Source organism: Myxocyprinus asiaticus, chromosome 5 (assembly GCF_019703515.2).
Source record: "Myxocyprinus asiaticus isolate MX2 ecotype Aquarium Trade chromosome 5, UBuf_Myxa_2, whole genome shotgun sequence".
In the NCBI taxonomy this organism is placed as follows: domain Eukaryota; kingdom Metazoa; phylum Chordata; class Actinopteri; order Cypriniformes; family Catostomidae; genus Myxocyprinus; species Myxocyprinus asiaticus.
The window spans coordinates 6,337,808-6,354,641 of NC_059348.1; the positions used below are offsets into that span (position 1 = coordinate 6,337,808).

A 16,834-nucleotide genomic window follows, 5' to 3' on the forward strand; every position below is an offset into this window, starting at 1 on the left:
ATTTGAGCTGAATTAAGTTCTTCCAAGTTTAGAGGCTTTTCCAGTTTTAGTTGATCATCTGCATGCATTTGGGGCATTACTATTTAATACAACAAAAAAAAGTCAAGTTCTTATGGATTATACACAATTTCAGATGAACATGAGGAATATAATTGTTTATAAACAGTACTGATCTCTAGTTTATCTTTTGTGACCACCGTCATCCTTACAGACAGACGTTATTACATCAGAAGATGAAGATTGTCTAATTTGTTGTGCAAGAATTTTTCCAGCCTTATCTGAATGTTTTGAACATTCAGAGGAACATTATCAAAAAAATGTTGAATGTGATTGAAGGAGAAGTTGTTCTGTTTGTTCAGTTGTTATAAGATCAACCTCTGTTTGCAGCATTGCTCTCTCTCTCAGAAAGTCTCAGATGTAGGCGCAGTAGCATATTTTAAATCTAACTGTTTAATCTGACTAATGAGGTTATTCAAGCGCTGGTTTCTTGTTTTTCTCACCTATGATTAAAAATGAAATTATTTCCCCCTTAAATACACTTTTAAAGAATCCCAGAGTGTAGCTTTACTGACATCTGGAGTATCATTAAGGGACAAAAAGAAATACATTTTTTTCATTGATTAGATTTACAAAGGATGGATTAGACCGGATAATATTATTTATATTTAACATTATTAAAGCGCCATGTTCTCCGAGTAGACGTTTCAGGGAAAGTTAGCTTCAATACTACAGGGCTGTGATCAGAAATGATAACTGATTCATATTTACACTCTACAATAAAAGTCAAGAGATGATTATCTATTAAAAAGTAAACGATTTGAGAGTATGAGTGACGTACTGGGGAAAAAAGAAAACTGGGATTTAAGAAACGCCAGGGATCAGAGAACTTATATGTTTCCAAAAAAGTATTAATGACCATAACAGATTTAGTTAAATTATAGGGTCTTTTTTTTACCACCGGTCCAGAGTGGAATGCAATACACAGAGAAAGTCTCCACCTAAAATGAATTTGTGTGTGTTCAGATTGGGTAGGTTGGACAGAAAAGACCTCATAAACGTCACATCATCCCAATTGGGTGCATAGATATTAGCTAGTATCGTGGGGACGTTATATAATGAACCTGTTACAATAACAAACCTCCCCTTTTATCAGCCTGCACCTTACTCAGAATAAATGGTGTGTTCTTACTAATGAGGATCGCTGCCCCTCTGGATTTTGTTTGAAAATCTAATTGGTACAGTTGCCCAACCCATGATTTGTGCAGCTTAGAATATTCAGTGGATACAAGATGGGTTTCTTGAAGGAATGCTATGTTAAAATCCAAATGTTTTAATTGAGTAAGTATCTTATTGCGTTTTATTAACTGATTAACCCCTTTCACATTCCAGCTCATGAAGTTTACTGCAACTGACTTGCTGTGTATCGAGTTATCCATGGTCATCTAATGGGCTATAGACTGAAATGTCCACATCTGTCTGAAGTTTACCAGTCCACTGTACACTATAGCTCAAGTACACATGCAAACATTCAAACATTAAACACATATCCCGTCCCCTCCCCACCCAAATTGCAACTCCCCAAACAATAAGTGGAGAAACTCCGCACATGTAACTAGCACTCAGCTTTTCCAAACACACTCAGTGTTTCCAAACGCAATAGACTTTCTCTTAGCACTCAACACCTAAAATATCATGTACCACACATTTGTTTGAACAATATAAAGAGAACAAAAAAAATAAAATAAAAAATAAATAAATTATATATATTTATATATATAAAATAATAATAATACAAATATTTCACCTCCTTGTATAGAGAACAAAAAGAAGCCATTCCTTACTGTGAATCTATGGCAATAAAATAGTGATTCAGCGTCAGCTGGTGATTTAACCAAATTATTCATATAGAAGTGAAGCGCCTTACTAAACTTGAATATCCCGGGATGAAGGAAACTCTTCTATGGTTAAAATCAATGCTCAAATCTGGGCAAATATAAACTTGCATTTCATAGAAAAATAATCGGCAGGTGTCCTAATAGTTTGGAAAATCTCAGCCTTTAGATTGTGTACCTCCATTGTCGACTTGATATGTTGCTCAAAAAAAGTTGCGGAATCCGATGGAGATTTGAACGAATGGTTGGTGTTGCCAAAGGTGAAGCGTAGTTCTGCTGGGTGATGTAGTCCGTCAGGTATCCCAGCCTGCTTGAGCTTGAATTTCACGGGATTGAATATAATTAAAAATATTAATTTGCGCACAGTGGTATATAAGTTTGCCACGTTTCCTGGAGGCTTGAAGAATCCTGGCCTTATCGGAGAAGTAATGCAGGCAAACAATCATTGCTCTGGGCCTACCACCAGTGCGGGATTCGGGACTGGAGCGTGGTGAGCATGGTCCAGCACTACTGATTGAAGTTCTGGTAAATCATCACCTTACACCTCGGCAAAGAACCAGGACATGTATGCCAATAGGTATGCCAATTATCCTTAAGTTTTGGCAATGGCTCCTATTTTCTAGATCCTGTTGTTGCTCTTGTAGCTTTTGAATCTGATCTTGAAGGCTAGAAATTGGGGATAGAAATCCCCAGATCTTCCACAAATCCACCATCTTGATGACCCACCACAGTTCTCTGAAGTCCATCAAGTCAAGTCATTTTTATTTGAATAGCGCCTTTCACAACACACATCGTTTCAAAGCAGCTTTACAGAAATCATGCATTAACAGAAAATGAAACTGTAATATCTATAATGTCTTAGAGTTATCATTGTGAAGTTTGATAAAATATGATTGTGTATTGTGTTTAAAAATAAGTAATTAAATAATAATTGCATTTAGAAACCCAGTGAGCAAGCTGAAGGAGACTGTGGCAAGGAACACAAAACTCCACAAGATGTTGGTGTGGCAGGGCGGAGGGCGGGGCCGGGTCGTGATTCCGGCCCCAAATTGGGCTGATTAGCCCGAGAGGGATAAAGGCCGACTGGAGATGGCAGTGTGGCAGAGAGAGAGTTACGGACAGCTGTCTGACACCTGTGTGTGTTCGTCTTTTTGGTTCAGTTTCTCATTAAATATTATTTATATTGTCAAGCCGGTTCTCACCCCCTCCTTTCAATTGATGTGTTACACTGGTGCCGAAACCCGCGGAGGAGGAGGGGTGCGCCGTAGTAGAGTTCTCGCCGCTACCATCCACCCCAAAGGAGCAGCCGCGGCCATCCGCCGGAGGACGGAGGAGCCGGCCAACTGGAAGCGGAGGAACGGCCACTGACCGTGAGGGCAGGAGGGGCTCCCAACCAACCGCCTGGAGCGGTTACTGCTGCCAGGGGCGGGGGAGACCCCTACCGTCCACCAAAAACACGGCAGGGCATTCCATCTGCCAGGGGCCGGAGGACTGCCTCCGATCCACCTGGGAAGGCGCGGCTGTCGTCCACTAGAGGGTGGAGGAGTGGCCGAGGACTGGACTACAGCGTATCGGAGAACTGGCAAGTCTCTCTCCTCTCTCTTTCCCGCTGCCACTCCATGTTGGCCTTTTCCCTCTCTTTTTAAATGTTTTGTTAATTTGGCACGATCGCCGTTACGGCGTGTAGGTTCCACCTTTTTTTTTGTTTCCCTCCCCTTGTCCCCTCCCCAATCCAGGTAGGCAGGGATGACCTGCCAGCAGACGGGGCGCAAGGCACGCACCCCACCCAGTAAAAGGGGGGGGGGGGGGAATGTACGTCATGCCGGGGGCTCCCCGGCCTGAGAGAACGGGGGAGGAATGTGGCAGGGTGGATGGTGGGGCCGGGTCGTGATTCCGCACACCTGGCCCCTAATTGGGCTGATTAGCCCGAGAGGGATAAAGACCGACTGGAGATGGCAGTGCTGCAGAGAGAGTGTTACGGACAGCTGTCCGACACCTGTGTGTGTTCGTCTTTTTGGTTCAGTTTCTCATAAAATATTATTTATATTATCAAGCCGGTTCTCGCCTCCTCCTTTCCATTGATGTGTTACAGTTGGTTAATTGAGAAAAATAACCTTGGGAGAAACCAGGCTCACTGTGGGGCCTGTTCCCCTCTGGCTAACCTCATGAATATAATGCCAATATTACTTAATTATGTATAGTGCAAGTCATGGTTTAAAATGATTAAACTAAGTAAGTGTAAAGGGTCAGTGTTTATACAAAGATTTTGTAAGAACTGTAACATTAATGACAAATGTCTTTGAAGTTCATCCTGGATTAACTGCAGAAGTTCACATAGATGCATTGTCTTTTGTTAGTTGGCTGATGAAGGGTTTTGTTGGCAATTAATTGATAGTCTGTGTATTCCATTATAAGAGTGTAGTCCATCATTAGTCTGAGGTGATGCAGGCAGAGATCAGTGAGGTGCATCGCAGTTTAACCTGCCGGTAATTTCGGTGAGGTCTATCCTAAATCCAAGGTTCAGGCAGTGGCATATGATGTATCCCATGTCTTATGGTTGGAGTTGGCATCAGTTCATCCTCTGAAGTCCATCATAATAGACTGAAGTGATGTTTGACTGGCAGCAGCTGCATTTAGTCATCATCACTCAGAGACACATAGCAGTGGAGTCCAACATGAAGCAGGAATGGAGCTGGATCCAGCCAGTTCTGGTGACCTCAGGATAGGAGTCCCGAGGTTGAGACAGGGATACAAATAGAATAATATTAGCATAGATGCAATTCAATTTATTACAGAGTTATAGATCATGATCAATGTGTCTGGTTTCTGGTTCCGGCAGACCTAAAGCAGCCTAATTGTGAGTTGAAGGAAAAATTAGGTGTATGCCTGGCTAAATAGATGAGTCTTTAGTCTAGACTTAAACTAAGGGAGTGTGTCTGCATCTCGAACAGTGTTAGGGAGACTGTTCCATAGTTTAGGAGCCAAATATGAAAATGATCTATCTCCTTTTGTGGATTTTGATATTCTAGGAACTATTAACAGGCCAGAATTTTGCGATTGTAATAAACGTGATGGAATATAACGTGGTAGAAGGTCACTTAAGTCCTGCGGAGCTAGACCATTCAAAGCTTTGTACGTAGTTAACAGAATGTTTTTAAACTAATATGAAATTTAACAGGTAGCCAATGTAACGACGATAAAATGGGGCTAATATGATCATACTTCTTGGTTCTAGTCAGCACTCTGGCTGCTGCATTTTGAACCAATTTAAGTTTATTTACTGATCTTGCTGGACATCCTCCCAGTAATGCATTACAATAATCTAGTCTTGAGGTCATGAATGCATTAATTAGGTTTTTGGCATCAGCAACAGAGAGCATGTGTCGTAATTTAGCAATATTTCTTAGGTGGAAGAATGCTGTTCTACAAACATTGGTAATTTGTTTTTCAAAGGACAGATTGGTATCAAATATAACACCTAAGTTTTTCGCTGTTGAAGACGATCCATTGAGGGTCAAATTATATTTTAGCGGCTTGTTTTAAGAGGTTTTTGGTCCAATAATTAGTACCTCTGTTTTGTCGGAATTGAGTAGGAGGAAATTTCTGGCCATCCAATCTTTGATTTCATTGATACACTCTGCTAATTTGGAGAATTGTGAAATTTCGTCAGGTTTTGAAGAAATATAAAGTTGGGTATCGTCGGCATAACAGTGGAAACTTATTCCACGATTCCTGATATCATCTCCCAGGGGAAGCATATACAAGGAGAAAAGCAGAGACCCTTAAACTGATCCCTGTGGCACTCCACTCTTAACTTTGGTTTGACAATTCCTCATTTACATAGACAAAGTGGTAGCAGCCTGCTAAATAGGACCTAAACCATGCTAATTCAAGTCCACAAATGCCAACATAATTCTCTAGGCTAGGGGTGTCAAACTCAGTTCCTGGAGGCCCGCAGCCCTGCAGAGTTTAGTTCCAGCCCTGCTCCAAAATGCCTCCTTGTAATCTTCAAGCACTCCTGAAGACCTTGATTAGCTGCTTCGGGTGTGTTTAATTAGGGTTGGAGCTAAACTCTGCTGAACTGTGGCCCTCCAGGAACCGAGTATGACACCCCTGCTCTAGGCTATTCAAGAGAATGTCATGCTCTATCGTGTTGAAGGCAGCACTAATATCTAAAAGTGCTAGAAGTGAAAGGCAGCCGCGATCAGATGATAAGAGCATTTGTCATTTGTAACTCTGATAAGTGCAGTCTCTGTACTGTAATGGGGCCTAAATCCTGACTGAAATTGTTCATATATACTTTTTCTCTGTAGAAATGAACATAGTTGGGAGGACACTACCTTTTCTAGTATTTTCGACATAAACGGGAGATTTGAAATCGGTCTATAATTAGCCAGTTCTCCAGGATCAAGTTGTGGCTTCTTAATAAGCGGTTTGATAACTGCCATTTTAAAGTTTCTTGGGAAATGTCCTAAGGATAGCGAGGAGTTAATAATATTAAGAAGACGTTCTGAGATTACAGGAAATACCTCTTATAAGAGCTTAACTGGTATTGGATCTAACATACATGTTGTGGCTTTTGATGTTTCAATAAGTTTTGTTAGCTCTTCATGACCTATGACAGTGAAGGACTGAAGTTGCACGTGAGGAAAATTATGAGATGCTGTTTTCTGAGGTACTGTGACAGACTGCATAATTCCAATTTTATTTCTGATTATTTCAATTTTATCAGTAAAGAAATTCATGAAGTCTTTACTCTTGTGCTGCAACGAAATATCTGGTTCAGTTGAGGTTTTATTCCTAACCAATTTATCCACAGTACTGAATAAACACCTAGGATTGTTGTGGTTATTTTCCTATGAGTTTGCTAAAATATGCTGTCTGTAGCTACAGACACTATCCTGCCATACCTCTAATTTTGTAATCTTCAACTTGCGCTCCATTTTCCAAGCTGCTCTCGAGAGCATGAGTGTGAACATTGTATCATGGTGCGGGGCTTTTTTCTTTAATTTTCTTTAATCGAAGGGGGGCGACACTATCAAGAGTGCTACAGAAGACTGTATTTATATTTTCTGTTATTTCATCAAGTTCTTCTAGACTTTGGGGCTTATTGAGTGTATGAGACAGATCTGGAAGATTATTAGTGAAGCTGTCTTTAGTGGTTGAAAGAATAGTCCTACCTGAATGATAGCGTGGTGTAGATTGAGTAATATTAGCTGATCGCAGCATACAAGAGACAAGGTAATGATCTGAGATGTCATCGCTCTGTGGTAGAATTTCTATAGTATCTACATCAACTCCATTTGACAGAATTAAATCTAGCGTACGATTATGGCAATGAGTTGGTCCTGTCACATTTTGTCTGACTCCAAGAGAGTTGAGAATATTGATAAATGCTAATCCCAATGTGTCATTTTCATTATCTATGTGAATGTGGAAGTCACCAACAATTAAAGCTCTATCTACATTAACTACAAGATCTGATAAAAATGTGCAAATTCACCAAGGAAATCAGAATAAGGCCCCAGTGATCTATATAATGTAGCAAGGGCAAAAGACGACAGAGTTTTTTATTTATATCTGACAGTGTCACATTAAGCATTATTAGTTCAAAAGACTTAAACTTATACCCTGTCCTCTAAGTAACACCAAAAACTTCACTGTAAATTATAGCAATACCTCCTCCTCGACCCTTCAGGCGAGGCTCATGTTTACAACAATAACCTGGGGAGTAGATTCATTTAAACTAATATATTCATCCAGTTTAAGCCAGGTTTCGGTCAAACAGAGTGCATCCAAACTATGATCTGTAATAATTTCATTTACAATTAGTGCTTTGGTAGAAAGAAATCTAATGTTTAGTAGCCCTACCTTCATATAATGTTTATCTTAAATTTGTTTGTTTTTTTCTAAATGATGTAGTGAAAGTTTTGTGTTTGTTAGTTCGGTGAACAGACACAGTCTCTATATGATATCTAGGTGATACAGTCTCTCTGTGTTGTAATTTATGTAACCTGTGTGATGTCTCAAGGCAGCTAGCAGATGTTCGGATTAACCAGTTTGTCTGCTTCCTGACCTGGGCTCCAGTTAGTCAGATACCATCATTAAGACTATGTGCCAAATTACTAGTGAGGATAGCGGTACCTTCCCTGGAGGGATGGAGTCCATCTCTCTTTAGCAGGTCAGGCCTACCCCAAAAACTCTTCCAATTGTCTATAAATCCTATGCTATTCTCCGGACACCACTCAGACATCCAGCCATTCAGTGACACTAATCTACTATAAATCTCATTACCACGATGAGCAGGGAGGGAGCCAGAGCATATTAAAGTGTCTGACATAGCTTTTGCAAGTTCACACACCTCTTTAACATTATCTCTAGTGATCTCCGACCGGCGAAGCCGGACATCATTAGTGCCGACATGAATAACAGTTTTATAAAATCTACGTTTAGCATTAGCCAGCACTTGTAAATTTGATCTGATGTCAGACACTCGAGCCCTGGAAATGCATTTAACAATAGTGGCTGGAGTTTCTATTCCCATGTTCCTTACAATAGAACCACCAATTATTTGGGCTCTTTCAACATGATTCTCAGTGGGTGCATCACTGAGTGGGGAGAATCGATTAGAAACCCTAACAGGAATGGGAGAGTGGGTTCGCTTTGCTGAGCGAGTATGCCGCCGAGATGTCACCCAAACGCCCTGTTGCAGAGCCGGAACCAAAATGTACGTGTTGCTCGCTGTACTACCCGCATCCGAAACAGTATTATACCGGCTTCTCTTTCTCACTGACCTCCACAAGCATTCGGATGCGTGTCTCTAACTCATTAACCTTCTCTGTCAGACTGACTAATTCCTTACAATTATCACATGTGAATCCCTCACTGATGACGGAAGAAGCTATAGTAAAAATGTGACATGCAATGCAGGAAGAAATAACATGAGTGGATGCCATGACATACCGCAATTGTTTGTTGTTGTTGTTGTTGGTTGTTCCTGAGCGGTGAGGGTTTGAGATCGATGTGAATCCTTCATGCATTTGTTTGTTGTTACGGTTGTTCTTGATAAGCGGTGCTTTGAGATCGATGCAATAATCCATGTAACACAGAGGAGAAAAACTGGTGCACGCTGTAAAATGTGTGCAGTTTAATTGCGATAAAAATAGAAAGCGGATGCACACGGAAAATGCACGCAGTTGAATTGCGATAAGAGAATAATGCGGGGAAAACCCAATGCACGCTGAAAAATGATTTTAAGGATTAAAAGCTGAAAACAGATAAGTGATGCTAAAAAAGATAGCAGGCTACAAACACAGACTCGAGCAACAACAGGTAAAATACACAGATGAAACAGTGGAAAAGAAGAAAAACTTGAAACATGCGGTAAAATGACAAAGGATAAAAACGATGAACATATGAGAATAAGAATAAGCAATGCTACGCAGGCTAGCAGGCTACAAACACTTGTGCAGCAGGCCATCAGCAACAGGAACAGGAAGTCCATCAGAATCCTGAAGAACAATAAAAGTTCTGGAGTTGATGGAATTCCTGTGGAGATACGAAAGAACGGGGTCTACCTGCTCACTCGCCGTCTACACCTTCTGATTACAAATACAGTATCTGGCAGTCACAGATCCTTCCTCAAGAGTGGAAGGACTCCAATTTTGTGATCATTTACAAACAGAAGGGGGACAGTGCAGCAAGTCTGTGTACTGGTTCCCATCTTGTTCAAGAAGCTGCTCTCAGCCATCACACAACTATTCCATCATGCACTTGGACACATAGATGTGTTCATATCCAATACTGCCTGGATGGAAACCTCTTTCATATTCGACAGTTTCAGGCACACAATAAATCTCTAACATGTCAGATACATGAGTTGCAGTATGCAGATGGCTGTGCAGTCATAGCCCATACCACTCAATCCATGCAGCATGCTCTCAATACAATCTCCAGCATCTACCAATCCTATGGTCTCCAAGTCAATATTCAGGAAACAGAAATTATTGCACAGTTCTCAGTACAGCCAGCTATATTTCCAAGCTTCCACGTCAATGGTGTTCCACTGAAAATGGTGGACAGATTCACCTATCTTGGCTCCACATTCTCCTCAGATTGCTCCCTTTCCCATTAAATAAACTGCCGCATTAACAAAGACTCCAGAGTCTTTGGTCTCCAACCTGTGAGGGTCTCTGAGAACAAAAATCTGAGAATAGCTACCAAGGTTGCTGTTTATAACACAACCTTGTGTTTCCACTTATGTGTTTCCACTCTCCTCTATGGGGCAGAGACATGGACACCATACAGACAGCATATTGTGCTCTTGGAGGCCTTCCATGTATGATGTCTTAAAACAATCCTTGGTCTGTCTTGGGAGGATCGGATACCCCACACAGAGATACTGGCCAACACTAACACCCATTGTCTGGAAGCAATGCTGGCCAGACGTCATCTACGCTGGCTTGGGCATGTCATCCGCATGCCGGAACACCGGTTACCACAGCAAGTCCTGTATGGCCAAATCCCTACAGCAAAACGTGCTATTGGTGGGCAGAAGAGGTGTCATAAGGACTGCAGCAGAAACATCCTGAAATGCTGTGGCATTGATCCCACTCACGTTGAGACCCTGCCTCAGTACAGGTCTGTCTGACATGCCTCTTGTGCCAGTGGGACTGCACAAGTTCCCTGAAGTAAGCGCCATCATCAGATTCGACGGACAGCTAAGAGAGAGCGAAAGAGAGTTTTGAATCTGCTCTGGAAGGCTAGAAATTGTAGATTCCATTACTTCCACGGTGTTGTGCTAAGAATTGAGCGATGTTTCCATATCTGCCATGGTAACTGCCATCGTAGCTTGCTTCACCTGCATGGAGCAGAATTCCCCTGTAACTTCCTGCTGTAAGGTATCAATTCTGGTCTTGGTTTCAGCCCGTAAAGTGTCGATGATCTGTCCTATTTCTGGTCGGAATCCTGCCATCTCCGTTTTGATAGTATCTGTCATCAGAATTTGGCAGAATTTGTTGGCAGAATTTGTGACATTAACAGTGTTAACTCTGTTTGTTCATGGGGCTTCTGGGCGGCAAGTCAATGTGGTAGTCACAAGTTCAATGTGCTCCCACATGATTTATTTTAACTTAAGACACGCTGGCGTTATTTTGTAGATTGAATAGACCTATCTCTAACAACTTCTACCTCTTTTAACATGTTAATTTTTTCCAAAATGACGAGTAAACCTGATAAAAAACCAATGGCAAAGCAGACTTGCCTTGATAGCCTTATCCTGAAGCAAACTCACATGGAGGTCACCACTAATATTGGCATCTCTAGCGAAGTTGACAGCAGTTCTTTGACACCAGAGGACAGTGCACTCTTTCAGCTGGTTAAATCTGAGACTTGGAAACAACCTCCATGGTCGTGTACAAGGGCAGAGACTTGGAGATGACCTCTGTGGTCATGACCATGGGCAGAGACTTGGAAACGACCTCTGTGGTCGTGTACATGGGCATGGACTCAGAAACAGAAACCTTTCTCCTCCTCCTCCTCTGGGAGGCTGAAGTTGGCAGCGCAGGCTCTGGGACGGACGAGGCTGGCAACGCAGGCTCTGGGACGGACGAAGCTTCCAACTCGTTGACCATGGCAGGCGTGGGCATTGGCTCATTGGCCGTGGAAGGCGTGGGCATTGGCTCGTTGGCCGTTGCAGGCATGGGCGTTGGCTCGTTGGCCGTGGCAGGCTTGGGCGTTGGCTCGTTGGCCGTGGCAGGCTTGGGCGTTGGCTCGTTGGCCGTGGCAGGCATGGGCGTTGGCTTGTTGGCCATGGCAGGCATGGGCACTGGCTTGTTGGCCGTGGCAGGCGTGGGCGTTGGGTATGGCAGGAAGGAGTACTGACAAGCTGTTAAGAAGAGTCTTCGTGACCCTACGCACCGGCATCAGTGGTGGATAATTCAACTTGGAGACAAGGGCCGAGAAGGGCTTCAAGCAGGGAGTCGCGGAAGGCTGGGCTGTGACATGGCGTGGAGCAGACTCATACGTTGCTGTGACATGGCGTGGAGCAGACTCAGACGTGGCTGTGACATGGCGAGGATCAGACTCGGACGTGACTGTGACATGGCGAGGAGCAGACTCAGACGTGGTTGCAGTATGGCGTGGAGCAGACTCAGACGTGGTTGCGATATGGCGTGGAGCAGACTCAGACGTGGCTGTGACATGGCGTGGAGCAGACTCAGACGTGGCTGTGACATGGCGTGGAGCAGACTCAGACGTGGCTGTGACATGGCGAGGATCAGACTCGGACGTGACTGTGACATGGCGAGGAGCAGACTCAGACGTGGTTGCAGTATGGCGTGGAGCAGACTCAGACGTGGTTGCGATATGGCGTGGAGCAGACTCAGACGTGGCTGTGACATGGCGTGGAGCAGACTCAGACGTGGCTGTGACATGGCGTGGAACAGACTCAGACGTGGCTGTTACATGGCGTGGATAAAATTCTGACATGGCTGTGATATGGAGTGGGGCAGACTCAGATTTGACTGGGACATGGTTTGGAGCAGACTCAGGCATGGCTGTGATGTGGTGTGGAGAGGATTCAGGCGTGGCTGACTCGGAAGCCAGGATCGCGATTGATTGAGGAGGATCCGCTGAAGCGAATGTCTCTAATACTAGCTCAACATATTCCTCCCATGTGTAATCTCCGGTCGCCGGCAACTCCATCCACTGGTGTGCAATGAGTCCGATTTGATACATGGATTTTAGGGTAGAATCAGAAAACTCCAGAATATTCCTGGACGGGTAAGTTCGCTCGGGTCAGCTGAATGAAAGGAGCCGCTAGATCCATTTCAGTCGGTCGGCTGTTCTATTACAATGAGGGAGGTCACAAGAGCAGGATCTAAACGCAGCTTTGTTTAATAGTAATAAAATAAAATACAAAGCAGCATAACACTGAAACAAGGCAAGAAAGCAAACCAGGAAGTGAAACAAAAGGTAAACAAACAGAACTAGAACCGGAGTATGAACTGGATAGAAACATTAACAACCGACAAAGGGGAACAGACATCAGGGCAATATATACACAAAGGATAATTAGGTAAATGAAACACAGGTGAAAACAATATGGAACAGCTGGTAGCGATCAGGGCTGGGAATCATGGGAAATGTAGTCCAGGGGGGAAAAGATGACACAGGGCAGACAACAGTGAATTGTAACAGCAATACTCAAGGCGTAAGTTGGGAGTGATACTCTCTCTTTTTTTGATCAAATAAGGGGCGTATTCAAAAAGTTTTTTTTTTTTAACATTGTTTATTTTTGCAATCCATCCGGTGGAGCTTGTGCAAATTATATACTAAATTACAAACAGAAATTATATCAGCTTTAACTGTAAATGTTCTTTTGTGAGAAATTCCATACTTTTCTAAATTTTATACTATTTTCCAGACAAATAAAGATTAACTTTGCTCAATGTGACAACAATGGACAATGATTGTTTTTATGAGTCAGTAGAGAGCTTGATTGGCTGAAACTCTTCCCACATGAAGTGCAGTGGTATGGTTTCTCTCCAGTATGCACTCGCTCATGTGATTTCAGGTTTTCCGACCTAATGAAACTTTTCCCACATGAAGTGCAGTGGTACGGCCTATCTTTACTATGCATTCTCTCATGTTTTTTCAGGTTTCCTGAACCAGTAAAACTCTTTTCACAATGTGAACACTTATAAGGTTTTTCTCCAGTATGAATTCTCTGGTGCTGTTCTAAGTCACAAGGTCTGTAAAAGGCCTTCCCACACTCAGAGCACACATGAGCTCTCACATCAGTATGTTTTCTCTGGTGGTCTTTAAAACTCTGCAGAATTGAAAAACTCTCTCCACAAAGTGAACACAAGTAAGGCTTCTCATTTGGATGAATTTTCCAGTGTGTTTGTAAGACTGATCTTGAAGAAAATATTTTGCCGCATTGATCACAGCTATATGACTTTACTCTAGAGTGCAAGAACAAATGACTTTTGAGAATACAAGCTTGTCTGAAACTCTTCCCACACTGATGGCATTTGAAAGGCTTCTCTCCAGTGTGAATTCTCATGTGCGTAGTAAGACTTGCATTACGTGTAAAAGTACTCCCACACTGATGGCAGGAAAAAGGCTTCTCTCCAGTGTGAATTCTCATGTGCGTAATAAGGCTTGCTTTACGTGTAAAAGTATTCCCACACTGATGGCAGGAGAAAGGCTTCTCTCTAGTGTGACTTCTTATGTGACTCTGAAGGTGACTTTCCTGTGTGAAAGTTGTCTCACACTGATGGCAGGTGAAAGATTTTTTGGCTCTTGTTCTTAGAGTTCTTATTTGTGAGAAATTTGTTTCAGTCTGTGAGCCACTAAAAGAGTTTTGTCCAGTTTTGAAACTATAAAGTGTCTGACACGGAGGGTGCTCCTCTTCCTTCACTTCATTCAGTTCTTGACTTTCTTCTTTCATGTCCATCAGCTCTAAAATGAAAACACAAAATGGTCACCATTCATTTCAAAGGACAAATATTAAAATTAAGGAAATAAAATTGACTCCAAATATTGCATCAGAAAGCTACAGGGGTCAAGTAAGGCATTTGTTATTACGATATGTCACTCATTCATGTGCGAAATAAAAAAATAGAAGAAGCCAAACTTAAATACACAATAAACAAGAGCAAAAGCTCTTTTTTATTTAAGTGAACAAGCATAAGTGGATACACCTGCATCACTTTTAAACAACACTATATGATTTTTTTAATGCATGGTTTCTAGCTAATTATAAGGCTGTGTTCAAAATATCGATACACAAATAGACTGATACCTTCTCCTTTCCGATGCACGTATCGATGTATTCCATATCGATATTAAGCAACACTTTGAAAGTTTGAGGGTAGTCACGTCTATCACAGGATGCAAATTGGCTGTTTTAATCCATTGAGCAGTACACCACCACATTTAAATTGGATGTGAGACTCTTGCTACCACAGACAAAACTAAATTCTAAAATATTTGTGCATTTCTGCCTTCTTTCAGAAACCTGGCAGTCAGGAGGTAGACATGACTTAAGGTGAAGTGTGTCATTTCTGCGCTACTAGTGACATCAAATGGAATTACAAAAATAAAGTATCTTTTCTGAACCTACTGCCATCACCCCTTAGACTCATCATGCCCTTTCGCCCTCTTTGATTCCCTATGAACAAATAGGCCATACTAAATAAAAGGTGAACAACATTTAATGTGTTTATAAAAAAAACTACTAGAACATATACACAACAGACAGAGAGCCTTGCAGACACTGGATGCCCACCTAACTTTCTATGGATTTAGTGTACGCTCACCTAAAATGAGTGATGATACCTATGTTAGACACAAGTATAGAAGTGTGGAAACTCAGTGGGGTGTCTGATCAAAACACGGGAAAAACACCAGTCCTTTGTTTCAACTAATTAGTGTTCTGAAGACATAGCAAGGTGAGGACCAACTTTATATTAGGTGGCCTTAACTACTATGTACTTAACCATTTGATACAAATGTACTTATGTACATGCATGTTGTTGCATTGTAATTACATTTAAAATACTAATTACATTTACATTTAACTACATCACAACCTAACTCTAACCCCTTACCCTAACCCTACCCTTACTCCTAAACCTACCCGTACCTCAACCTCAGTATGTGGATATTTTGTAGAACAACATGTAGTTACACAGTAAATACATAGTCTTGTATGTATTTAATGTTAGTACATAGTAGTTAAGGCCACCTAATATAAAGTGTGACCCAAGATGATTCTTATGAGTGATGGAAACAACTCCGATGACAGGATACAAAGGATTCGGATGTTTCAGATGTTTAAGCTGTGGTAGGATGGTTTACATACACTAGAATAAATAAAATCAAACTAATTAATTACAAACAATGAATACAAATCAACAAACAAATCTAATATGGTTGCATGAAAGTAATTAACCAACACTTTTCAAACAGCAATGATATGAACTGGCAAATGTATAATTTGAAGATTTCAAATAAACAACATACATAAACTAACTTAACGCATCCAAATGCAAAGGAAAGGACACAAAGGACTCAATGGTGGCTCACTCTTCACATCCACACCTCACCAAACCAAAAGAACAATGAAGGAAATGGGGTCTACATCACCCTATTCCCCCATGCACAGATTCCAAGTTTAAGCCTATAAGGCTTAAACTCGGAACTATGGGTATCATAGTGAGCTTGGATGTATGGGTAATGTAGTGAGTCTGGATTTCTTGGTAATGTAGATTAAGATGAAAGGGAATAAGGAAGAGAGTGCACCAAATTCACAACAATGTATGGCCGTCAGAGTAACGAGTAGGCTTTTGACAAGTAACTTTTCAATCTTTGTTGAGGGAATTGTGTGTCTGTTTTAATATGTGTACAGAGATTCTCTTTAAATGCATGGAGCAGAGGGAGGCAGGAGCAAAGGCACGGGTAAGATAGAAAGTCCGTCTATCGAGATCCGACTCAGCTGACCAACCAATCAGAACGTTAAATTCAGATGTGATTTGATATTTGCTAACCAATCTCCATTTTAGTAAGGGGAGGGGCATTTCTAGGTTATACAGTGAAATTCAGATTGCGCCTGCAGAGCTGGAGTCACCATTTGGTGCACTAAATGTACTTTGCTGTTAGCCTGCTAAATGTAAAAATATTTATGCATTTAAATACAACTTATTAATTAAACTTTTATTATTAAACTTGCTGTTCCCAGAAGCTGGACCAGTTAACTGTTTTGTCCCGTATTTACAGGTGCATCTCAATAAATTAGAATGTCGTGGAAAAGTTCGTTTATTTCAGTAATTCAACTCAAATTGTGAAACTCGTGTATTAAATAAATTCAATGCACACTGACTGAAGTAGTTTAAGTCTTTGGTTCTTTTAATTGTGATGATTTTGGCTCACATTTA

General features: G+C 41.6%; 4 protein-coding genes across 7 annotated transcripts in view; 1 reads left to right on the forward strand and 3 right to left on the reverse strand.

The window, feature by feature from the left end:
• The window catches only part of LOC127440778 (gastrula zinc finger protein XlCGF57.1-like), a 593,771-nt gene that overhangs the window by 415,182 nt on the left and 161,755 nt on the right, over positions 1-16,834 (forward strand). The gene's annotated exons all lie outside the window — the stretch shown is intronic.
• Positions 1-16,834, reverse strand: part of LOC127440749 (zinc finger protein 501-like) — a 143,935-nt gene that overhangs the window by 123,481 nt on the left and 3,620 nt on the right. The window lies entirely within an intron of this gene.
• LOC127440850 (zinc finger protein 501-like) overlaps positions 1-16,834 on the reverse strand; it is a 224,062-nt gene that overhangs the window by 84,626 nt on the left and 122,602 nt on the right. The gene's annotated exons all lie outside the window — the stretch shown is intronic.
• The window catches only part of LOC127440803 (zinc finger protein 501-like), a 167,855-nt gene that overhangs the window by 28,055 nt on the left and 122,966 nt on the right, over positions 1-16,834 (reverse strand). Inside the window, exon 3 of one of the 2 annotated variants that reach the window (XM_051697723.1) lies at positions 12,935-14,357. The exons of the other annotated variant lie outside the window; for it this stretch is intronic. Within the exon in view, the coding sequence (XP_051553683.1) occupies positions 13,339-14,357 (1,019 nt within the window). The 3' untranslated portion in view covers positions 12,935-13,338. Of the gene's footprint in view, positions 1-12,934; positions 14,358-16,834 lie in introns of those variants that run through there. 2 annotated transcript variants of the gene reach the window in all.